This window comes from Squalius cephalus (assembly GCF_949319135.1).
Source record: "Squalius cephalus genome assembly, chromosome: 6".
Taxonomy (NCBI): domain Eukaryota; kingdom Metazoa; phylum Chordata; class Actinopteri; order Cypriniformes; family Leuciscidae; genus Squalius; species Squalius cephalus.
In genome coordinates this window covers 44,636,518-44,662,226 of record NC_137127.1, presented here as the reverse complement: position 1 = coordinate 44,662,226, position 25,709 = coordinate 44,636,518, and the positions used below count along the sequence as shown (strand labels likewise).

General features: G+C 39.7%; 1 protein-coding gene across 9 annotated transcripts in view; it reads left to right on the top strand.

The window, feature by feature from the left end:
• Window positions 1-25,709, top strand: part of gramd1bb (GRAM domain containing 1Bb) — a 150,350-nt gene that overhangs the window by 75,542 nt on the left and 49,099 nt on the right. Inside the window, exon 1 of one of the 9 annotated variants that reach the window (XM_079874364.1) lies at window positions 13,478-13,773. The exons of 7 other annotated variants lie outside the window; for them this stretch is intronic. In XM_079874364.1, coding sequence (XP_079730490.1) covers window positions 13,751-13,773 — 23 coding nt within the window. In that variant the 5' untranslated portion in view covers window positions 13,478-13,750. Of the gene's footprint in view, window positions 1-13,477; window positions 13,774-25,709 lie in introns of those variants that run through there. One more of the 9 variants, XM_079874365.1, reaches the window with a different exon arrangement.

The following is a 25,709-nucleotide window of genomic DNA, read 5'->3' as shown; positions in this document are numbered from 1 at the left end:
AACAGGTTACACAGACCCTGCTAAACAACTGCTAAATGTTTTTTGTTTTTTTTAAAGGGTGTATGTAGTTTTGAGAACATAAATTGTGCAAAACTGTAAGTATACAACATAATTTTGCAGATAAATAAAATGTAAGTACACTAGCTGCAGAGACTTAAGTAGGTCTAATGTTTATTATGGCTTGGAGCTTATGAAACCCCAAATTTAAAATTAGAATATAGTCTAACTGATGTCTTTTCAGTTAAAAAGAAACACAACTACGATTCTTAAAATCGGGCGCAGACAGAGATTATGTGCTACACCACTAAGATATATTGGGAATAATACGCGCGCTGGTATTCAGTGATATCATGTTTCGTTTTGAATTTGAGGGGGTAGAACGGATTAGTCGTGTGTTAACTTACCGAACTGTGACCCCACACACTCTGTCTATAGTTTGCTGCTGCTCGTCGGACGGCTTAAATCCGAACCAAGTCCAAATAATGGATGTTGCACGGATCTTTTTCACCAGCTTTCACTTTCAGCCGTGTTTACTTAAGATGACGATGAATATGATGCGTTGCAGCCGGGTGTACCTCGCGGCCGCGGGTAGATTGCGTCATCATAGCTTGTGTAGTATAGAGTAGTTCCCAACCCAACTTTGAGAATAGATTAACGGCGATATTTTTTTTATCGCGCGATAAGAGTCTCGCGTTAACGCAGCACGTTAACGCCGATAACGGCCCACCACTAATTTTTATATGGATCAATATATCCTTACATGGTCAATATATATACTGCAGTATATTGAAAAATATAAGCAGTAGTTCTCCATCTGTGGAAATGTATTATGTAATATATCGCATTATATTTTGCAGTATATTCCCATATATTTTTGTCATGTAAGAGATGCTTCTGCTTCTTTATAAGTGGTGTGTTTGAAGCTCATTTACATTGATCAGTAGATAGACACACTGTACGATTGTGGGCTGTCCCAGGCAAAAGATGACCAATCGTGGCGATTTCTGTGGTTGTGGCTCCTAAACGGTGGTCATATGTCGTACAGTGAGAGAGGTTCAAAGACTTGAGACTAAAGATAGCCTGTGATAATGTTCTGATCGTCTCACAGTGTGTTTGCTGCTACGACCTACGTCTACTGACTAGCCAATAAAAATGCGACATGAAATGGTGGATTGATTAACGCAACATGATGCTAAAACTTTAAACTACTTACCTCAAGCTCCATTTGCAAAATTGGCATGCCAAGTTGGCATCTATTCAGTAGTCATGACCGCTTCCATATTCTTTTGCTTCCTCATCTTTTTTTCAACCCACATAAAAACCACAATTGCCAAAGTGAGATTCATCTTGCTCTATTTGTTTACTAGCGCACGCTAACAACGTTTTATTCTTCTATTCTATCTTGCATCGTAGCCTTTGATTCAATGGGTGTCATCATGGTACAGTCTACATACATGTTGTACCCAAGTGTATTAGATCCATGTCGTACAGATTTGTAATGATCTGTAATGCTCTGTAGGAGGCATTAGATTATTAATTGAGTTGATTCTCCTATAATTTATAAAAAAGATGAAATTTCTTAAAGGGGAGGTTGAATATGATTTCACTTTTCTAACTTTAGTTAGTGTGTAATGTTGCTGTTTGAGCATAAACAACATCTGCAAAGTTACGATACTCAAAGTTCAAAGCAAAGGGAGATATTTTCTTTTAAAGAAATCGCTTTTTAAGGACTTCAACAAACGGCTGGTAGAGACTACACGACATTCCTCCAGGGTTAGTGACATCACTAACCCTAAAATTTACATAAACCCCTCCCCCGGGAACGCGATTTATAGATTATCAAGACAGAATATGCTAATCAATGACTAGAAGATATCTACACATCAGCTACATAAATTCACCATCTAACCATTCAGAAATATCCTGTTGCTTCTTCATGTTGTCACTTCTTCTAGAGTCTCTCCATCTTTCTGACTTTGGTTTGAACATAAAAGGCTAAAAGTTGTTTAAATTTTCAGTGCACGTCTGTGTGAGGTGAGAGGACACGAGCTGTTGAAGCTCCGCCCCCTGTGCCGGGAGCAGCAGCTCATTTGCCTTTAAAGGGACAGATACAAAACGGTGCGTTTTTGCTCACCCTCAAAAAGTGACAACTTTAACATGCTATATACAAATATCTGTGGGGTATTTTGAGCTAAAACTTCACATACACACTCTGGGGACATCAGAGACTTATTTCACATCTTGTGAAAAGATCATTATACCACCTCTTTAAATTATTTTGATGAGTCGCCATGACTTTTTTTACAGTTTAGAGGCTGTTTTTCAAACTATAAACTTACTGCCTACAACATAAACTCTTAAGGATCAGAGAGAAAAATTCAAGCTCTCTCTCTCTCTTTCCCTTGGCAATACTGCATCATGTTATTTACCCGTCAGTTTTGTGCAGAGTTTGTCTGAGGCAGGAACATCTCGACCCTTCCACAAACCCCTCAAGCTGAGAGCCGAATGAGGGACTCGCTCTCACACACACTAAAGCAGCTTGACTCAGTCCCTCTCAGATCAGGCAGCATTAGAGGGAGCGAGAGCACTGTTGTGAATGGAAAAGATGGAAGCCTCTTGAGAGCAGTACAGTGCCATGAGTCAGAGTGTGTTTGTGTGTGTACGTCGAGAGAGGACACTGAATGTGAGCATGTCCTCGAGGGGCATGTGGGTGCTACCGTAGCTGTGTTCCTGTGATTCATTCTCAGTGAGGTCAGTGAGTGTGTGTTACTGCCGTGCCTACCTGTGTGTATTAAACCTCTATTTGCAAAACCCAAAAACATTCTCAGAGGCAGACAGAATTGGTGGGCGATAAGGAAAGACGTCTTTCCTTCAGTATCTTCCCCCGTATGGCAGGAAGTTTTGTGGTTTCTCCTGCTCATTCGCTGTGTGGATTGTGGCGCTGACGTAGTCCTGTGAACATTATATTATGTGGACTGAACAATATGTGTTCACATATGTGGTCTTGTATGTGTTTCAAACCTCCTCCTCCTGATGTTGCAATCGGCCTCATATACAGCATTTCCACCCTCAGATGATCCCCCTTATGACAGTCAGATTACAAACATTATCTCTTTTGAAAGTTCAAGTGAATTTTGATTGAATACGTAAAAAGTGTAATTTAAATATTTAATATTAAATAATTTAGCACTGTATAATTTGTCTCATTTTATTTATTTATTTATTTATTCAGGGACAATTTACAATATATGGAGGGCCAAATTAAAGATCAAATTCTAAAGCTTCTAAAGATCAATTCAAATATGATGGTAAAAATGAGCGCAAAGTAATATATATATATGTATATATATATATATATATATGTATATATATATATATATATATATATATATATATATATATATATATATATATATATATATATATATATATATATATATATATAGTGCGTATATATTTATATATATATATATATATATATATATATGTATATATATATATATATATATATATATATATATATATATATATATATATATATATATATATATATATATATATATATGTGCGTATATATTTATATATAATTTTTTTATCTCATCTTATTTATGTCTTTTTTATATTTGTACAGGGACCATTAATAATAAATGTATTGTAAGGGTATTTGCTAAAGTCTAAATGTTAACTGTATTTCCTGCAGGTCAAACTGGTGCTTTTAAAGAAAGTATACAACAGATTAAATATAAACGAAATAGCCATCAGCCATCCTGTTCTGTATCAAGCTTTGAAAACCCACATAACTGTGTGTTTTGTTAGTGTATTTGTTTTGGGGTTTTTGCCACCAGAGGGCACAATCTGCACCTTTTCACCTCTCACATTCGGCCAATTTCACACACACACACACACACACACACACACACACACGTCTGGTTTACTATCTTTGTGGAGAATCTCCATAGACATATACAGGTTTTTATACTGTACAAACTGTATATTCTATCCCTGTAAAAGAAAACTTTCTGCATTTTTACATTTTCACAAAACATCACGTAGTACAATTTATAAGCTGTTCTCCTCATGGGGAACCGAAATTGTTGAGGATTTTGGATATTGCCATCTTTCTGGCATAATGTAGGGATTACCAGGCCACACAAACACACACACACTTGTGGTACACAGATCCGGGAACATGGTGTACCTGTGGCATATTAAATAATCACAGGAAACACAACTTCACACTCACAGACTCTCTCTCTCTCTCTCTCTCTCTCTCTCTCTCTCTCTCTCTCTCTCTCTCTCTCTCTCTCTCTCTCTCTCTCTCTCTCTCTCTCTCTCTATGTGTGTTTGTGTGTTCATTATCACTGTTGAGAGAGTGACAAAAATCAGCTCAGAATAACCCGTCAGCACACACCGGCACTTGTTGTCACGGTATAATCGGCCCCTGCATGCGGCCCTGAAGTGTCTGTCATGGGACCGTGCTCCAGTGTTTCGGGGCCCATTAGTCTCTATGGAAACTGACCATCTTGTCAAGAAACATATTCATATCTGTCACTTATTTGAATGCCCTATCCATTTGGCATATTCTTACTGATAAAATAAGGTTTCTTGTGGATCATTTGTGGATTTTTTAAAGATGTTACATTTTATTTTATTACAATTTATTATATTTGAGAGACAAAAATGAGTGTAAATTGAGTTTCTATACAGTTTTTATACACTGGATGTGGATGATGTAATTGGATTGTGTGTGTGTGTGTGTGTGTGTGAAAGAGCATCTGTTTTCTGTACGCAGCACTGCCTCTTTCACAAGTTCATGTTTCTATACACCCTTGTGAATGTAAGCATATTCAACCCTTTACATAGACAATGATGAGAGAAGGGAAGCACAATGACACTGAGGAGGCGATGAAGAGGAGGAGGGCTGATTCACACACTGAGCGTGGGGAGACGCCACAATGACACGCCACTGAGATTTAAAATGCAGTATATCTAGAAACAAATGGCAAATGAAGCTGGGAAGAAACCATGAGAGTCGGTTACTTGGTTCCTTTTATAAAGGGATTCATCAATATTACAGTTCTATATTTATTGTCTAAATAAAAAAAAAAATCTAAAAACTAAAATCAGTAATTTTGAGATTCGTTTTGAGTTTGGGTCAGTATGATATATATATATATATATATATATATATATATATAGTATATATACTATTTAGAAGTACTTTTATTTAGCAAAGACATATTAAATTGATCAAAAGTCACCCTAAATAAATGTTATAATAGATTTCTATTTCAAATGCCGTTTTGGACTTTCTTCTCATCAAAGAGACCTGAAAAACAGCTATTATTATTCATAATAATATTTAAAAATGTTACTGTATTTTTGATCAAATAAATGCACCAATGGTGAGCATAAGAGACTCTTTTCAAAAAACATCTTTAAACCTCAAACCTTTGAACAGTAGTTCAAATATGTTATCAGTATGATATACCAATATATTGTGCTAGTGCGAGCTGATATATTTATGTCTTCTGTGGGATTCTTTCAGCTGTTTTATCATCCGCCGGGCAAAAACGACTCAGTTTGAGGCATCATTCATGAAGTGTAAGTTCAAAACCCTGAATACTAATAGCAGTCTGAGCTACAGTGACTTCAGGTGTCGACTGAGATCTGGTTGTACTGTGTCTCTGGAGCTCGTACAGATGTGGAAATGCCACACAGTTACAGCTGCTTTAAAGGCCAGAGAAACTTCACAAGCCTAAACTTTCATCCGTCCTGCCCATCGCTTTCTCACAAACCTGTTTCTGAGCTTCGACATCGTGTTGTGCCTTATGTGGTCAGAATATGCTAATGAGGGCTGCCACTGATTGGCCGTTTATCAGAATAATAAATATTCTCGTTCTTAATTCACCTTTACCCCACTCAGCTGTGTGTACACTTCCACATGGGGATTTTCCATACGGATTAGTGAGCGAGAGAGAGAGAGAAATAGAGCAGTGTGTGTGTGTGTGTGTGTGTGTGTGTGTGTGTGTGTGTGTGTGTGTGTGTGTGTGTGTGTGTGTGTGTGTGTGTGTGTGTGTGTGTGTGTGTGTGTGTGTTTTATAGGAGGTGGGATTACCGCATACCACCACATATCCTCACTATGACACTGAACTGGTGTGACAGTCACCCGGTCAGCTGACAGCGAATGCTCACCTCCCATTGGCTGCCATTCATCAACCTATGCAGCTCTAAAAATAATCCACAATGGTCCCTCACGCAGGGTGTGTCCAAAAGAGAGAGAGAGAGAGAGAGATTGGACGAGAGACCCAGACAGAGAGAGGGAGGAAGTGAAAGTTGCAGAAATTGACATGTTTTCAAAAAATGACCGCTGTTTTGTTGGATGTCCCACATCACAGTGGAGGCGGTCTCTGATGATGGATGCACTCCTGGACTGCAGCATATGTGGAGTTATTGATCACCTGAGTCACATGCATGAAACATGTTGTGAACAAATCAATATGTCAATGGCGTTAAGCTGCATGACCTGGAACTGCATTAACACAGCACTGAATTAAATACGAGGAGACCGCAGCCAAATAGTTTTTTTTTTATTTAATTTTAGTCTAATTAAAAATGAAATATTTCACCCAATATTTGTGTGCTGTGTATTTAAAGTTTGAAGTCAGTAAGATTTTATATGTTATTGAAAGTCTCTTATTGTGAACTATTATTACAGTTTAAAAAGCTGTTACTGTTATATATACAGTATTAAACTGTAATTTATTCCTGTGATCATTACTCCAGTCTTCAGTGTCACATGATCCTTCAGAAATCATTCTAATATGATAATTTACTGCTCAAGGAACTTTTCTTATTATTATCAATGTTGAAAACAGATGCTGCTTGATATTTTAGTGGAAGCTTGAAACATTACTCATCATTCTTTGATGAATAGAAAGTTCAAAAGAACAGCATTTATTTGAAAATGAAATCTTTTTAACATTATGAATGTCTTTTACTGTTATTTTCGGTCAATTTAATACGTCCTTGCTGAATAAAGGTATTAATTTATTTTTAAAGAAAAACGTACTAACCCTAAACATTTGAACGATAGTGTAAGTTTTTCAATGGCCAATTCCATTATAGATATCTGGTGGCCAATAGTGAACTGATTCAATGAACGGCAAAATATGAATTGGTCTATCACTATTTGAATGCATCTCTAAGATAATAATACAGTGAGTAGCATGCAGACACTTATAAGGCTCCACTTCAGTTAGGATGCCACCTTGGCAAACAGCTGTATAGACTTTTGCATTTGTTTTACAAACATTTCATAGATTTTTTTTTTTTTTTTTTCATCTACAAGAAGTAAATATGGCCTGTTAGACTGCTTATATCTCTGATACACACGCAGGTATAATGCAGTGGGTCTCAGTGTAAGCTGAGTGTGCTGTGAGGAGCTGTCCAGTCAGCACCACTCCACTGTGAGCCACACATTACATTATCTCCACATCTGTGACTGAGGACGGCGATGTGCTGTCATCTTCCGATTGGACTGTTTTTCGCCTCTTTAAGGCTGTAGGGATTCATTTTAGTGGCACTAATATACACACCTAAACACTACCAGGGCTCGCAAAATCACTATCCCGCCGTCCCGGGGCTATTGTGTTTTCCAGTCGGGCTTCCAGACTGAAATAGTGTAATCAAATTCCTCCCTTTATTCACATTATTGACTAGTTATTTTAAGGAAAAATATGAACACGCAAGTTTTTGATCGTGCTGATTTATCCGCAGCGCAATTTCTCATGAATCTGCGTGTCTGTTTTAGGAGAAACACATTAAATTAAAAGCTCCACTTTCACATGAATGCTTTACTTTGCGTGTCAGAATGTTTGAATCCATGTGCTAACACACTACCACTGTAAAGCTGCTTTGAAACAAACAAATCTGTATGGTAACAAGCGCTACGTGAATAAAGGTGACTTGACCGTCATATATTCTGCCACATAAACAGCATAAAATAATTACAGCACCATTTACTTGCCTCAAAAAACGTCTGATATTGTTATTATTATAATTTATTGCTGCACTTCAATATGTGAATTATTCCATCAGAAAATGAACGCTGTCAGATTTTAAAACAACGGAGCTGCGCACTTCAGTTGATGTCTCTGACACAGACTCATGATCCACACTGATCACACACACACATTTCAGTTCAGTTAGAACCAGATGCATATTTGTATTGTTGATTCTAATTTGATTATTTTAAATCCAATTGTTGATATTTGTGTTTTGAAAAAAAGTTTTTTATTGATGTTTTGACTCCTAACCAGTTTTCTACATTAAAAATAGTTTTTTTTATTTGTGCTAGTAAAATTCATTTCGGGCTACTGTAGAAGATTTTATTATTTAGAAAATAAGTAATTTAGCTATATATTTGTACACTATTCTTTCCTCTTTGGTTTGACTTTTGGGGGCTTAAAGAAAGGTCGGAATGCTGATGCAACAAAGAATTATATTTCAGTATGTCACATGGTACAAAATATTTCTCAAAATATCTATGTATACAAAATAACATGCGAGAAGCTGGCCACTGAGCTGGACTGATCTCCTGCAGGAGATGCTCGGCTTTGTTGTAAAATAAAGTCTAATATTCCTGGCATCAGAGATCTCGGAGAAGCGATTTCCCAAAAAGATTGAAACCAAAATCTGAAGAGTGCCTGTCCGAAGGGCTACCAGCGAATTTGAAATTTTGCGAGCCAAAAGACGTACTGTTAAATGTATTAAAAATGCATTATAGTATATTTGTATTGTACTAAAAACATACTCAAGTACATTTTTAATACATTTAATAGTACGTCTTTTTCACATGGGTGACTACCCCTTCCACCAGTTGTCCAGGAAAGGATTCCTGCTCCAAACTCATATATAAGTGAACACACTACTCGCACTGGAATATTAAATTGTATAGGCATAGAATAGTGCACGAGTATGTGAATTGGGACGCACCTTTAGAGCCACGTTTCTCCTCAGAGCCATCCAGTTTCCCAGAATTCTCTGTTTTGGCTTGGATCGGTGTTGCAGCCACACTGCAGTGACGCATGTCAGATGCCTCATGTTACTGTTGGTGTCTATGAGATGCCATTATAAGTGTGTTTATTAGTGTCCAAGTGTGTTTATGGGAGCGTGTGGGTTTTGTGCAAGAACTGTGGGTATTTTCCAGGAAAGTGTGTGACTTCTTCGTTATGTGCTACGTGTGTATCAAACAGAACCCTCAAGCTGTGCATCTGAACATCAACAGTCTGAATCTGTCAAACACTCCACACAGAAAATATCTGAATATCATTGATGTAAACCAGTGTTATTTTAAATATTATTTTATTAATAAAATAATTAATAGTTAATAAAGTTTTATTAGCTCCTTAAAATAAGTTGTATTAGCTCCATGCCTTCAGTGTGCTAAAACCTTCTCTGGAGATGTCATGAAAAAAAAATCTTGTTATATTTGCAACATTACAAAGATTAAGTCTCTAAATGCATTGTCTTTATAGCATCACCGCTACAGCCATTAAAGCAACACATTCACTGTCTTCCACAATAAATTCCAAGACAATTACTGTCAGACTTCAAATTGCGGCTGTAAACCACATTTACAGCTTAGCCTTATGCTTATGATGGCTAAGATAGTTTGTGCAGTTAAATGTTATATATTAGTTAGCCTATTTTGTGTTGATTTATTCACTCATTAGCCAGTGGAACTGCGTTTAGTGTCCATACGTTTCTTAAAAATGTGTCTGATCACTGTCAGGTGGACATGACAGCCTAATTATACAATGTTCTCTTAAGACTAATTGGTCATCTGGCTGTGCAGACAACATCACGACCAGTGTATCTTGAAAATGTGTATTTTTGCTTATCCCTAGAAGCACCGCAGGGCATGAACAGCTGCGGTGTGCGTGATAGGTCAGAGCGTGTGTGTGTGTCAGTCGTGTGGGTCTCTATCAAACTCTGTAATGCGCATCTCTTTTGTTTGCGCTCTTGCATTTAGATTTCTCACCTATAAAAGACAAGGCTGAGTGGATTTAAAGTGCACCTATTATGTTCTCTCTTTTTTCTTCTTCAGAATATTCCCTTTCTTGCTGCAGTGTGTTATATAGCGGTTTATGAGTGTAAACGTTCTGCAAAGTTGTAAAGTTGAAAGTGCACGATAAGTGAAGTTATTGTCTCCCAAAAGAAAGCATCGACTCTGAATCACCTAAACGAGTCGTTTGTATTTCGAATCCCACTGTGTTACAGTTCTACGTCGCTAGATAATACATTCGCATAATGCCCACCTATGTTGTACGTTGTCCATCTGCAAACAACTTGACCCGTCCACAAACACGTCATTTTACTGACGACTGCTTCTCAAGCTCAACGCGTGATCCGCAAAACACTTGCTCTGGAAAGTTGGGTCAGTACCCAGTTTATCTGGACCAGCTTGCTCCTCAGAATCACAACTGTAAGTATGAATAATTATTGATGTATATATTTTCTACTGGGTGTTCAAAATACGTAGTTTTGTGTTTTATATTGTTTAAGTTTCCGGCTAACTGGCTAACTCACTTTATTATTGTCTTACTGAAATAGTTCTGCTAATCAGCTGTGGGCCACCATTACCTAAAACTGTGTCCATTAATGCAGATTGTCTGTCGTTTTTACTACTTTGAGTAAAGATAAAGGATGGAGCAAGATTTGTTTTGCAAACTTTAATGATACATCAGTCATTCAAGTTAGTGCTCGGCTAACGTATGCACTGTTATTTATACAGTTAATGATACAGTTCCCTCATGTGCACCGCAATAAATTCGAAATATACACATGGGTTTGTTGATGGACATACACTTGCTAATGCTGATAGTGAGGAATTACAGTTACAGTTCAAATAAGTACTGTATCACTGAGAAACGTCCTGCTCAAGTCGTCCTTCGGGTTGAATAACTGCTTCTTCCATTGTTTCATCGTCGGACTCGCGCTCGGATTGATATGGTAAAATCGACGTCATTGTTACTGTCTTTACAGTGTGTTCAATCGCTGAGCTTTAGGACGCCTCCGGACAGAGCTGAAGTTTATGGCATTGGTCCTTTGTTTCTGATGTGTGCTGTAAGCAGTAGACCAATCACAACAGACTGGCCATCTGACCAATCAGAGCAGAGTAGACCAACCACTGCTCTGATTGGTCAGACAGCTCAGTCTGCTGTGATTGGTCTACTCTGCTCTGATTGGTCAGACAACTCAGTCTTTTCTGATTGGTATACTCTGTTCTGATTGGTCAGATGGCCCAGTCTGTTGTGATCGGTCTACTCTGCTCTGATTGGTCAGATGGCCAGTCTGTTGTGGTTGGTCTACTCTGCTCTGATTGGTCAGATGGCCAGTCTGTTGTGATCGGTCTACTCTGCTCTGATTGGTCAGATGACCCAGTCTGTTGTGATTGGTCTACTCTGCTCTGATTGGTCAGATGGCCAGTCTGTTGTGATTGGTCTACTCTGCTCTGATTGGTCAGACAACTCAGTCTTTTCTTATTGGTCTACTCTGTTCTGATTGGTCAGATGGCCCAGTCTGTTGTGATTGGTCTACTCTGCTCTGATTGGTCAGATGGCCAGTCTGTTGTGATTGGTCTACTCTGCTCTGATTGGTCAGATGACCCAGTCTGTTGTGATTGGTCTACTCTGCTCTGATTGGTCAGATGGCCAGTCTGTTGTGATTGGTCTACTCTGCTCTGATTGGTCAGATGACCCAGTCTGTTGTGATTGGTCTACTCTGCTCTGATTGGTCAGATGGCCAGTCTGTTGTGATTGGTCTACTCTGCTCTGATTGGTCAGACAACTCAGTCTTTTCTGATTGGTCTACTCTGCTCTGATTGGTCAGATGACCCAGTCTGTTGTGATTGGTCTACTCTGCTCTGATTGGTCAGATGGCCAGTCTGTTGTGATTGGTCTACTCTGCTCTGATTGGTCAGACAACTCAGTCTTTTCTGATTGGTCTACTCTGTTCTGATTGGTCAGATGGCCCAGTCTGTTGTGATTGGTCTACTCTGCTCTGATTGGTCAGATGGCCCAGTCTGTTGTGATTGGTCTACTCTGCTCTGATTGGTCAGATGGCGCAGTCTGCTGTGATTGGTCTACTCTGCTCTGATTGGTTAGGTGATCCAGTCTGTTGTGATTGGTCTACTCTGCTTTGATTGGTCAGACAGCTCAGTCTGCTGAGTAGCTCGCAGAAAGGAGGGATTTAAAGAGACTGAGGGGCTATTCACATATCGTGTCTTTTGCGCGCTCAAGTTCGTTATTTCAAATGTAGGCGTGCGGCAAGCGCGTTCATAATGGAAGCGACGCGGTTCATGGTTGCATAGCAACAACAGACGCCCCGGGAGCGCAAACGCTTTGGAACGAAGGAGACCGCGGAGCAGTAGACGCGATATGTATACGGCCCCTGATTCATCCATCGAGTCGTTTAAGAATCATTAAAAAATGTAGTGATGTGCAATGTATATTATAAGAAAATGAAAGTGTTTTTTGACCTTCAATGCATTTAAGCCTGTTGTAGGAGACCTCCAAAACACAATTAGAAGCCTTTAAAATTGCATAATAGAGACACTTTAAGTCACTTATGCAGGGCTCTAGACTGTGACTCAGGGAATATTCTAGAGGTCTGCAGTCCGCGGGACCCGACATAACAGTGCGGCGCGGGACAGGTTTTGAATTGCTGAGTGCAGATGCAGGAGAGAAGATACTGATATGTGCGTGGGAAGTGGGAGAAACAAATGACTTAAAATATATTTATCCTAATTATAACAGCGCGCACAAGTCTATCACTGGAGATCTGAAGCTGTGTGTGTGTGGGAAAAAACACACATTAAAATACACAACATGCAGTTCATCCAAAAGCAAAGGAATACGGATAATATTTCAGGCAGGATTTAAAAACAGGAAGGGAAGGCGCAGATCTAATGAAGAACTGTTCACTGAAAGGTTATTTGGGGAGCCAAAAATAGTGCTTTTGTGGAACCCCCTTTTGGAACCATCATTTTAATGAGTGTACATAAGCTTCTTCAAAAAGCTTAGTTTTCTCAAGACAAAAACAGCATCTCAATGTGGACGGAAGGCTATAACAGAGAGAAAAAGATGTAGGTAGTAGACAAGCAAGGCTTGCTAGCTTTTGGAACAAAGCCATAGTATGTGTGCATTAGCAGATTAGTATCCCAGCCACTATTCAAGACTTAATTGTGGCTGACGGGAGGGCAACAAGTCTTCATAATCTCCCAGACCAAGACCAGAAGACACCCCAGTGAACGACCCAAACCCACATCACCTGACCTCCGCTCGCTCGCCAGAGGGGACAGTCACAGCTAACCAAACAACCGCGTACGTCTGAGAGAAGCAGACCGGCGAGGGAGGGAGAGCGATGAGCATGCTCAGTAACACTCGGCTCAGCGACTGCAGCTTTTAACTGCAGAGAGAGAGAGACAGAGCACACGAGTGAGCTTATACACGCACACACGCGCACCGCAACTTCAAGACGCCGCGCGAGTTTGTTTGGTGACCGCGAGAGGATCGGTCCTGCAGCTTTATATGGGACCATCTGGATGGTTGGACATCCCGTTAGTATTAGAGTTAGTTGAGGTGAGTACGTAGACCATCATCTCTCTGAATGGGACGGCACAGCGGGACACGCTCATCATGCAGCCTCCTGACGCCGTACCCAACACGCTACCAGCACCGCACCAATGAGAGGCTTCAAACTCGCCTGGTAAGCACCAATCCTTCCAAACTACTGTGTTTTCTGACTGAGGAACACTGGAGATGCTGTGTGCATCGGTGCGTCTGGGCCTGATATTTTATAAAGTCTCCTCGCGTCTCTCTGTGGACACCGTCACGTGTCGTGGACAACTGCAGTGCCGCCCTCCTTTTTATATTCTTCCGCTGCTCCTCCAAACTCCCTTTCCTTTTTCCCCCCATCTTTTGTTCTTTTATGCACCTGTGCCCCTGTTCCTAAACTCCCTCTCTGCGTCTGTCTGCTTTCCCCTCTCCCCTCCCGTCCTGTGCATGTGTTTGTGAATGCGCCTCAGTCATGTGCCGGATATTTTTAGCCACAAATCACAGCGTGAAGCGCTGAGGAGAAACAAGCGGCAACGTGCAGCCAGCTTCCTCTCGCATTGCTGGATGTGCTTTTCACAGTTTTCCTCTCTCTCTCGCTCATTCCCTTTTGTTTTTCCCCACTCGTTGTCCCATAAGAAAAGATATCACATTATCAGATTCTCCCAGACAGCAGTGATATTGAATGGAGAACAAATTGAGAAACATAGAGGCAAAATATCAGATTTGGATCCTCAGAAAAAAATGTATCATGCATTACAATTTCACCACAAACATCTCTCATACAATTCTTTCAAGTCTAGATTAGCTGTTGTAAAACTTCTTATTTGATTACCTTTTGGATTTAATCAGATCAAACTGAGAACAAATGAAAAATTGGCAAAAACATCAGAGTTTCATTGTGAGGAAAACAACCTAGTCTCCTCCATCTCAACTATTTCCCACGCTGTTTACCAAAATCTGCATTCAGAAGTCGTAAATTGCAATATCATCTCCAACGTTTCTTACAAGATTCATTCAAAATCAGATTACTAGCTGTGCATCTTCTGATATTGATATTTGGATTTAATGAGCTACAACTGAAACCACTGTAAAATGCAGATTGTTGTGACGTTGCATTCAACCGTAAACAGCCTACAGTTAGACAGATGTTGCTTGCCGGGTGACTTTTTCAGATATTATTAGTATTATTTCAAAACACCTCATGAGAAATGTATTTATTAATTGATAATTAATGTTTTTATTAAATAAATGTATTTTATTATTATTATTAATAATAATAATACATTTAACTATGTGTGTTAAAATTTGTTAGAAATATTATAAAAAGAAGATATGTATTATTATTATTAATAATTAAAAATATCATGCAATTAAGAATAATTATTATAATGTAAATGCATATTAATTGATAAGAAATGCATTCTGAATGATAAATGTGACTGTGCACTTTGTCTAATAAATATATCAAGTTGTATAATTGTGTATGGAATTAAATTGTTTAATAACATGCTTATTTTATTAACAAAATAAATTACGAGTTAATAAATTTTACAAGCCAAAAACACACTTTATCCATAATAAGATGACTGTAAATGACGGCCTCTCGTGGATTGTTTTCCACATTCATTTTACAGCGCAATACTCTTTCTCAACAATTGTCTCATTTATGTCTAGTTCTGTGTCTCTTGCGTGATTTTGAGAAAACATTTGAGACAAACTCCCTAAAAACTCGCATTACCTCTCCTGAGCTGTGAAGGATCCCTCACATCCCTAAACTCTGTCATTGCTTCAGAGAGAAAAAAAACATGACATGCACTGCGTTAGATTAAACTGAGAAGGGTCATAGCACTTGCATATTGTCATCCTACTGTTAGTTTAACTGCTTCTAATGTTCTCATTTGTAAGTCGCTTTGGATAAAAGCATCTGCTAAATGAATAAATGTAATTGTAAATGCTTCATTGACTTCGGCTCAGTTTGCAGAGGGTTGCAGGGTTACTTTGATTATCATCCTTCCAGTGGGTTAGAAGTGTGTCAGGTGTGTGATAGTGTGCTTTTTATACGAGTCCTCTGAGATTCGCTGATTTCTCAAGTGGAGCTGTCAGATTTAACCGGAGCACCTGCTGCTCATTCACACAGGAACTGGAAACATATCTTAAGCTAATTTATAGGAAAACTTGAAAATGGCCGTTTGTCAGCTCCAGAGCTCCTTGTGGGAATAAGTAGAGCATATTCTGTGTTTTCTCAGGCAATCCCCATCAAAGAAATGATTGTTAACTCTATCGGGTTCTGTTCTGTCTGACGATCTCTTGCTCTTTAGGAAACAACACAGACTTGTGACTCCAAAAACCCAGGTTCTGACTGAAGCCGTGTGATTAGTCTCTTTCTCTTGTTCTCTCTCTGTCACCTGCACTGGAATACTTTTATATCACTCTGATTTCCCTAGGGATGCTCTTGCTCTCTTCCCTATTCTTCCTGTCTAAATGACAGCTCAGTCATGCTCTTAAATAGGGCAGCACACCGTGGAGTTAGGATCTATTCTGATACAAACACAGCTCTGTGTGCTCTATAATTATTATAGAATGATGGACAGGGATTCTTAAAGACTAATTTACTTCATGTAAACGCACAAACATGCATCTTAAACCATACTTTAGTTTTCTATGGTACCGTATCACTGATGAAGTAGATAAAGAGATTCTACAACCATTTGTTATTAGTAAAGTAGATGAGTAGATAACTCTTTATATTCACTTTAACAAACTGACAATTAGTCATAAACAGGCTAGCCTAGCCTGTATAGTATGCTGTTTAGTCTTTTTGGAGCCCTGTTATGTGCAACTTTGTTATCCATGCTGGCCTAATTTATTTATTTTTTTATTAATTTAATATTAACTCTTTCTCTGCCATTGGCAGAATTTTCCTGCTATCCATGTTTTCAATGTTAAGCGTTAGGAGGTGCTGTTACACATCTTCTGAAAGAGTACAGAATCTCCGGATCAAAACACAGGCGAAGAAGAAGCAGAAACAAGCAACAAAAGCATTGCGTATCAAGTGTTGATAGAAAAAGAATGCATGAAGCTAGAATATAAGTTTTTTTTTTAAAGAAGTGAAAATGAATAAAAATTAGTGGTGGGCATAGATTAATTTTTTTAACCTAGATTAATCTCACTGTAATCTTGGAATTAATCTAGATTAAAATGGCTCATTTGAATTCTGCCGAAGGCATTCAGAATATGTGTGCTACCCAAATAATGACTAAAGGGCACGTGTTTCTTAAATACAAAGTGACATTTAAAAGAACTTGTGAAGAAATGCCAGAGATTTTTTTTATTATTATTAAAACTAACATAATATTACAAAACTAACAAAGTATGATTTTTTTTTTTGATTTTTTTTTTACTTTGAGCAATGATGGAGCTATAATAGACTCTTCTTATGAGCATATAAAACAAAACAGCTCCTTGGAAAAAATGAAATGTAGTCTATTGTAGTAGTTATAAACAAAGGTCTATTTTTAGTTCAGATTAACATTTGAGGGCAGCAATTTTATTCATAATGTCAAAATAAAACCAACGTAATGTTACTTGAAAGCATTTTAGCCTACTATTCCTGCCAAACTTCCATGGTTGCAGTTAGTGTTACTACAGTAAATCCATGGTGAATGTTGCAGATCTGTGGACACTGGATAGTTCATTCATGGCACACCACGTCAGCGCTGTTTGATCCGTTAATAACGGAGAAATGTGAATGCTTCTCACTAGATCTCACAGCGATGTTATTACTTAAGTAGCGAATTCAAATGCTTTCTTTACTGGATCTCTTAGCGCTGTGTAGTAACAGTGTCGCATGATCACGATCGGCTCGCGCTGCTTTGGTCCAAACTGATAAACAACGTTCCGTCAACCACACAATAACGAGTAGCTCAGTTTCGTTCCGCTTGCATTACGTTTGCCATTTGATGTTGGACAATGTTGTGGTCGCGCCAGCGTCTCTTACATTATGAGTGCGCTTACCACGCGCGACCCGCCTACATTTGAAATAAATAAATTTTGGTCGGCAGGAAAATGCGTACCGAACACCGAACCGAATTCGGCTAGGTATACATCCGCGCTAAAATATCAAGGTGAAAGTCATCATAGCTTGCGTAGTATAGACCCAGCTCCCAACCCAACTTTGAGAATAGATTAACGGCAATATTTTTTTTATCGCCCGATAAGAGTCTCACGTTAACGCAGCACGTTAACGCCGATAACGGCCCACCACTAATAAAAATGCAACAACAAAAAAACGTGGCCGGTCAAAAAGTTAAATCATGTTTATACTTTGTTTATTTAATTATTATGTTTGTTTTTTTTACAAAGAAAATAACAAAATCACATGTCCCAAATGTTAACAGAGTTACAAAAATGGCAAACATTATCTAAAATGAATACCAAATGAAATCAACCTATGTAATATTTACGTTAAACATATATGTTTATTAGGAGTGTAACGATACACGTATTCGTATTGAACCGTTCGGTACGAGGCTTTTGGTTTGGTACGCATTACAAACCGAACGATTCGTTGGACCATTTTTCTTGCCGATGCGACCAAAAAATGTTTTAAATCAATGATTTCTCTGTCATTTCTTTCTTTTTGCTGTATGGAAAATGTACCGAAACATTACACCACTGTGTTGTATCGAACCGAACCGTGAATTTTGTGAACCGTTACACCCCTAATGCATTTGATGATAAAAAAATTAATAAATGAAAAAAGTGCCATTATATAAAACTTTGCCATACGTTTGTATTAAAATGATAATGTTGACAGATCTGTTTAATGGGCCTTTACCATATTAAAAAAAGTAATGCACTGAGATGATAAATATGCTAAATACAAAATGGCCAAGATTCAGTTTGTATTTACTTTTGCATTCTGTTCTGAACTCTGAACCATTGCGTGCTTGTGTTGTTTTTTGGGGTATTAATGTGTCAGGAAATGCTTTAACGCTTCCTAATCTTCCACCACGGGACAGGTTAGATCACACAAGCCTTCTAGAGCACTAATGAGGTCAAAGTGTTGTTTACAGCACTGCCATGTGGTCGATCAGGAATCAGTCCCTAATATCAATATCTATAGTGATGCAGAACAAGACCTGGTGTTGCTGCTTACTCTGTCACTTCCTTTCTTTAATGTTTTCTTTGACTCTTTTCCTCCTTTGGTCATTGTTTTGTCATGTGCCGTCTCTCTTGAGTGAGCATTGGTAAAAGCATTAGAGTGTTTATTTATAGGGTTCAGAAGTTTAAACGTGGCATGCTTCTTTTTGTGTCCAAACAGATCATTCTTTTTATTATTTTTCCATTCCACGTACCAAACAATAATAAAAAAGAAAATGTTATGTTGTGTCGTAAAATATTGTTCTAATATATTTGCTTTTTTCACCTTTTGTTCATATTTTTATAGGATGAGTCATGGTTTCCATTGACTCAGGGTGCTATTTATAACTTGCTCTTATGCAAAAAACTAAAAACAAAACAAAAAACATTCACCTGCACAGATTGAGCTTTTTTTTTATGAAAGAAGCCTGCATTGTATTGATAGTTTTACCTAATATCATCACAAAAGCCTTTGTCACAGTCAGGACTGCTAAACGGAGAGCAGATGGGACCGGGCAACACTGATGGTCCTGGAGGCTGATGCGGAGCCACAGTGACGAGTGTCCGAGGTGGAGCCAGGGTGCCTGAGGACTGAGGTGTAGCCGGTGGGACTGAAGCTAAGGCAGAGCCAGACGCAGCCGAAGGGGTGTAGAGATGGAGCGCAGCGGATGGTTCGTAAGTCTGTGGTGCAGGCAGGACGACGTCTGACCAAGGCAGAGCCAGAGGGGCGAGGGAGCCTGGTGGAGCCGTAAGAACGATGGTATCTGGTGGAGCCGAGGGAGGGAGGAGCAAGGCAGAGCCAGAGGGATGAGAGAGCCTGGTGGAGCCGTAAGGATGTTGGTATCTGGTGGAGCCGAGTGAGAAAGGAGCCAAGGCAGAGCCGACAGGTGGAATGACTGGATCAGCGGCTGGAGGCAGAGCCAGAGGATCCACTTGCCTGGGCGACGCTGGAGAACTGAGGACTCGAGACAAATTAGGCGAATGGTGTCAGAGTAGGAGTCGAGGGTCTGAAGTGAACCAGTGGAGGCTGGGCTGGCGGACTGGCTCAGTTTGGAAGAGGAGGCAGGAGAGGGAAGCTGGGTTGGAGCTCAGGTGACACAGAAGACTTCGTGCTGGACAGGACCAGTGGGGACACAGGAGATTTTGTGCTGGACGGGACTAACAGGGGGAAAAGGAGAGTTTGTGCTGGACAGGACCTTAGACTGTAAAAAAAGATGGGCGATGCCCCTTCACTCTCTTCCATTGATGAAAACTGAAGCTGCCAAAGTCCTAATATGGCGCTGACATCTTGTGCAGATTTGGGACCTGCTTCTGCGCAGTAGTAACGCGGGACCAGAGTCTGCGCTGTAGTGAGCGCAGAAGTAAAGCCGCGATATCAAGGTCCCGCCCTCACTCTCGCAGAAACCGTTAGTACAGTTGACTGCAGAACTCATGTCAGTGTGAAATAAACAGTTAAGGACATGTAGAAATTAAAGCTGAAGCTCTAATCTCCTTCCGAAAATCCCCAAAAAAGTTTGTTGGTGCCTCAGTGACTACTTCGTTTTAGAGAAGCTGTCAGTCGCAGCTGTCAATCATGACGTCACATTCCCATTTTTATAGCATCAAATAACTAACTAAGACCAAACTTATTTTAAAAAACGAACACTTCAATTTACATCAGCGTAAAAAAAAAAAAACTAAAATGACAGAAAACATCTTTGGAAAAAATTCATTTGAAGTGTAATTTGATTGTTTAGATTCCATCACGTTCATGAGACTTCATGGGGAGGACGGGGTTTATGACCTATACTGGGACCAGCCACCGGGGGGCGATCGAGACACTTTGGCTTCACTTTTCAGGACTTGTGCGGCACGCTTGGACGGGACCAGCAGGAAGGAGAGAAAAGAAAATGAAACTCTTCCAAATCAAAATAGTTCCCAGTGACCAGGCACAACACATCCACAGTGGGGGTGGGTTCCCTCCATGCCCTCGAACTCGAACATCCCCACAGGGACAGATTATGTAGCCTGCTCATGCACCTGGTCAGACATTTCATGAGGCTCAGGCTCCGGGGCAGTTCGTGACCCGCTTGAGCTCTCTGTCTGCGTTGGGCTCTAGCATTCGCTCCTTGCAGTGGGGTGATGGCTGGCTGTGCTCTGGATCCGGAGTGAGGCTGGTGATGTAGAATCCATTGTTCACCAGCACCCACTCCAAAAAATGCTGCAAAATCTTCCCTTGGACCGTCCACTGGAAGGCGTGCCTTGGCCCGCTCGCTAAGGCTGATTTAGAAAAAGACACAGAGTGAGCGGTCCAGATAGTGAGTCAGCCAAGCCAGATCAATAAAGTCCTGGGTATGGTCCTACATGGTCCCCCTGACGGCGGGCAAAAAAAGGGGGAAAAACTCTTCAAAAATATCTTCAGATTAGGTTCTGTGTTCTGTCACCGATGACTGCAATAATAAGAGCACCGAGACGAGGAAATCAAAGAAAACAGTCTTTATTACATTAATCCAACACAGAAAATCACTGGAGATCATAGGGAGTTACATAACCATAAAAAGAAGACACGGGACACCGATCAAACAGAACTGATGGTATAAATACACAGAGGGAGAAGATTATCTGATTGGGAACAGGTGAGGACTAATTAAAAACCATTGAAACAAACTAGACTCCGGTAAGGACAATGACTAAGAACAGAACTAAACAGAACAAACGTTATAATTATCTTAAAATTTGAAGTACACTACAAGTGCACATTCAATACAATTAGGCACACTTCTTTTTTTACAAGGTAGAGATGCTTTTCAATCAGTGCTATAGATAGATATGTTCTGTACAGCACTCTAGTATAATGAACAGAGGCTGTTTTCCACCAGTTACTGAACTTGTTTCCTGTTGTACCAGTAACTGAACCCAGTTGGCCAGCTCCAATGAGCTAAAATGGCTCCAAGTTGTCACAAAGATAGATTTGGTTTCCTCTGTGCCGTTAATTTGGCCGCTATTTGATTGAATTGAATTGCATTGTGTGACATCATCAGTGCTGAGTTAGATCACTCCTCCGTTGCTCCAGCCAATGAGATTGCATGATGTTGCCATTGGAGGACATTTTTCTTGGCATTGCTGATGTATCCATTGTATCCCATGGAAGTGACCTTGCTCATAAAAGGCAGTAGCACAAGCCTTCTGAAACGTCCCGTGCATGTCCCTGTTTGGACATATGGACACACACATTGACTTCTCAGAACCACACTGATTCTCTCTCGTTTTATGAGATGTTAGACAGGTAATTATACTATATTAGGACAGTTAGCCTAATTAAAATGATGTGGGTTGACCTCCATGGTTTGATCTTTCCAGCAACTTGGCCATTGCTCACACTGAAATGATTCTATCACTTATTCAAATGGTTGAGGATTTATTTTTTCTGATGTAATAATTTTTAGGTTTTCATTTTTTCAGTGTACACACACAAACCAACACTATTGTTCAAAATATATATGTTATATATGATTTAATACTCTCAGAAGTCTCTCTCCACAAGACTGAATATTTGATCAAAATACAGTAAAAACAGTAATATAGTGAAGTTTCCTATATTTTAAATTGTAATTTGTGATCAAAGCTGAATTTTCTGCATCATTACTCCAGTCTTCAGTGTCACATGATCCTTTAGAAATCATTCTAATAAGCTGCTTTTTTTTTATCACATCTTAATTCTTTACCTAAATCCCTTCATGTTTGATATGAGGCTTTTCTCCAGGGAGTGTGATGTTTCAGAAGAGCGCCCCCTGTGGGAGGCTTCATTTATGTCAGTCTGAGACCAGCAGAGTGTTTGTGTGGGGCTCTGCATCCATGTGTGGGCTGCTTGCATTTGTGTTAGAGGTTGTTGGTGTTTGTGTCACACCTCATCAAGCTTAAGTCCAGCATTCCTCCTGTATGTGACCGGCTGCCGCTGTCACCATGGATACGGCTCTTCCATGATAACAGCCGTCACCGGGAACTTCCGACCCAGCTGGGTCCTGCCAAGTCCGGTTTGCCATGACAACGCTGTAAACAGAACAAAGGTAGCTGGCAACAGAACAGTGGTTTCCATGTTTCAGATTCAACACACTTACTGTAAGAGAATCCACAAACACACACACACACACCTTTTCAGTTTAGCATATTTACTCTTTTTCTGCTGTGCTCGAGTGTTGTGTACTTAAAGTGTTGCAGCTTGGAAAAGAGACCTAATGCAGTTTGAATTAAGTAAATGAATGGGAAAAAAAACTGCCTTTAGTATGTCTGTGCAAATTATTTCATATACTGTTACATGAGGCATTCAGTTTGAGGAATAATCGAGCACTGTTGATGTTGTGTAGTATGAGAGTCCCTTCCCTGGTTCTGGCAGGTCTGTTTATTTGGGTTCAGCTCTCATCGTACACTGATCTGGACCATACTATGCCAGAGCATCAACATAAATGGCCCCAGATCTAACCGCTGATGTTTAGAAAGGGATTAGCAGATGGTGATTTATTATAATTTATTTTCTATATTATTTTGCCTGTTCTAATTTGTGAAATTTTCATTATTATTATCGTTATCCATATGCTTTTCTTAAAAAGAATAAGTAAGTATTTTCATTTTAAAGTATTGGTATATGAAAAAAAAAAAAAAGCCAGTGTAGTGCAACCAACATGCATGAAGCCATCTTGATGTCATGTGACATCAACACCGCAAAAAGAAAAAGAAAAAAACTTTTTTATGAAGTAATGTTAAGTCAGTTCCATGTGTCAAGTGGAAAAACCCTTGACCCCTGACAAATATATATGAAGGATACCTTTAATACTTTTTACCTTGAAAAATTAGTTTGAAAATGTATACTCATATTTATTAAAAGAGTAATAAATTAGTTCACCCTAAATTTGTCAACATATTTGTTGATAATAGTACAAACGTAGGTATTTCTTTTCTTTGTCTTTTAGACATTCTAATTTCATATGAAACAAGTGCAAGAGAGTTTTTAAGCCTGCTTGTGAATTAGTGATTTTATGTGTGTGTGTGTGTGTGTGTGTGTGTGTGTGTGTGTGTGTGTGTGAGGTCTGTAAAAGTAAACTGAAAGCGAATGATGTCAGATCTGTTTCTTTCATCAAGACTGAATAATTAACAAGCCAACGGCTTGCAGCGCCAAGCCACCAGAATGCATCTCTCTCTCTCTCTCTCTCTCTCTCTCTCTCTCTCTCTCTCTCTCTCTCTCTCTCTCTGGCTCTCATGCACACTAGGTTTTGTCTCTATCATTTTCTCACCTACCCTTCCTCTAGCTTTTCTCTCAGTCTCTCTCGCTCTCTCTCTCTTGTTGTTCTCCAACACTGCCTCCAAACGGTGTGCGAGACGTAGCGTCTCCCGAGCGCTGATCTTTTAGACGTGAGAGAGAGAGAGCTGCTGCAAGCATGAAGAGAGAGGGAGAGACACTATTGCGGGAAGAGCGGTAGTGCCGTTCACTCATCCTTCATCCGTTTGGGAATGTCCTCCCCATCTTCTGTGTCTCCATCCCTCCATCTCTCCTTCGCTCCAAGTGGTGCAGAGCGCAAAGGAGCTGTGATACATGGCAGCCAGGTTAGTCCTGACAGACGTGTGTGAATTTTGCAGCCGTTTGTGTTGTTGTGTTCAGGTTATGAGGTTGTGCATTGGTTATGTTGTGTTTGTTTGAGGATTATAATCACCTAACGGCTTCATACCGCTGCTCTCGTCTAAGCCTCTTAATGCAGATTGGTTTCTTTCCGACACTTGTCCGCCTGTCTCTCTCTCTCTCTCTCTCTCTCTCTCTCTCTCTCTCTCTCTCTCTCTCTCTCTCTCTCTCTCTCTCTCTCTCTCTCTCTCTCTCTCTGTCTGTCTGGTGTGTCGTTCTAATGTGAGGAGTGTGTGACTGTGTGTTTTGATTCGGCAGCAGGAATTGGGTGCGGCACATGGTCTCTGTCACACCCACACTGTGTGTCTGTCTGTGGAGGGTGAACATACACACACACACACACACACACTCACATCTATCTATCTATCTATCTGTCTATCTGTCTATCTGGAGTTTTAGTTGGTTATGGTGAACCAAACAATAGTTGTTTGGTCTATAACTTTAGTTGTGTTCATCAGGTGTTGTTTACAGTTCTATGTTGAGGAATAAACAGACAGACAGACAGACAGACAGAGAGACAGACAGACAGACAGAGAGACAGAGAGAAAGACAGACAGACAGACAGAGAGACTGAGAGAGAGACAGACAGACAGACTGAGAGAGAGAGAGACAGACAGGTGGAGTGACAGAGGTCTGATCTTTAAACCTGAGCTTGTGTTTTTGAGGGTAAGAGCACACACGCTCACTCACAATCACACACATTTTGACTTGTTTTCCAGTTAAAATATGTAAACATCCTTAAAACAAGATGCATTTACATGAAAAAAATATAGAGTACTTGAAGTTTTGAATCATTTTTGTACCCTATTGACATAAAAAAATATATTTTTTTATGTATTGTTTTAAACTTTTGTTAGACTTTACAAAAAAAATTTGCTAATGCTTGTGTGAAGTGTAGCCTGTTTCCTGTGTGTGTGTGTGTGTGTCCTGGCAGTTGGTCATTATTCACGCTCAGCCAGTACTACAGAGAAAACAGAGCCTTCCGGAACAGCCCAGAGTCCTTCCCATGGCAAACTGGACAGGGCCATTCTTGTTTAGACCCGTTGCAGTTCAGAGAGGGGCTGTGGATGTTTTGGGGTCCTTTGGCAGTAAAGTGAAAGTGGGATTATTCGTTTTCAGGAGTGCCTGTTTTGTCCGTAGAAGGTTTGTGTGGGATTTAATTTTATTTTTCTTTATTTTTGTTAACTTGTATATGGTACCTTACAAAAACAGTCATAATTTCCAGCAATATATATATATACACTCACCAAAAGGATTATTAGGAACACCATACTAATACTGTGTTTGACCCCCTT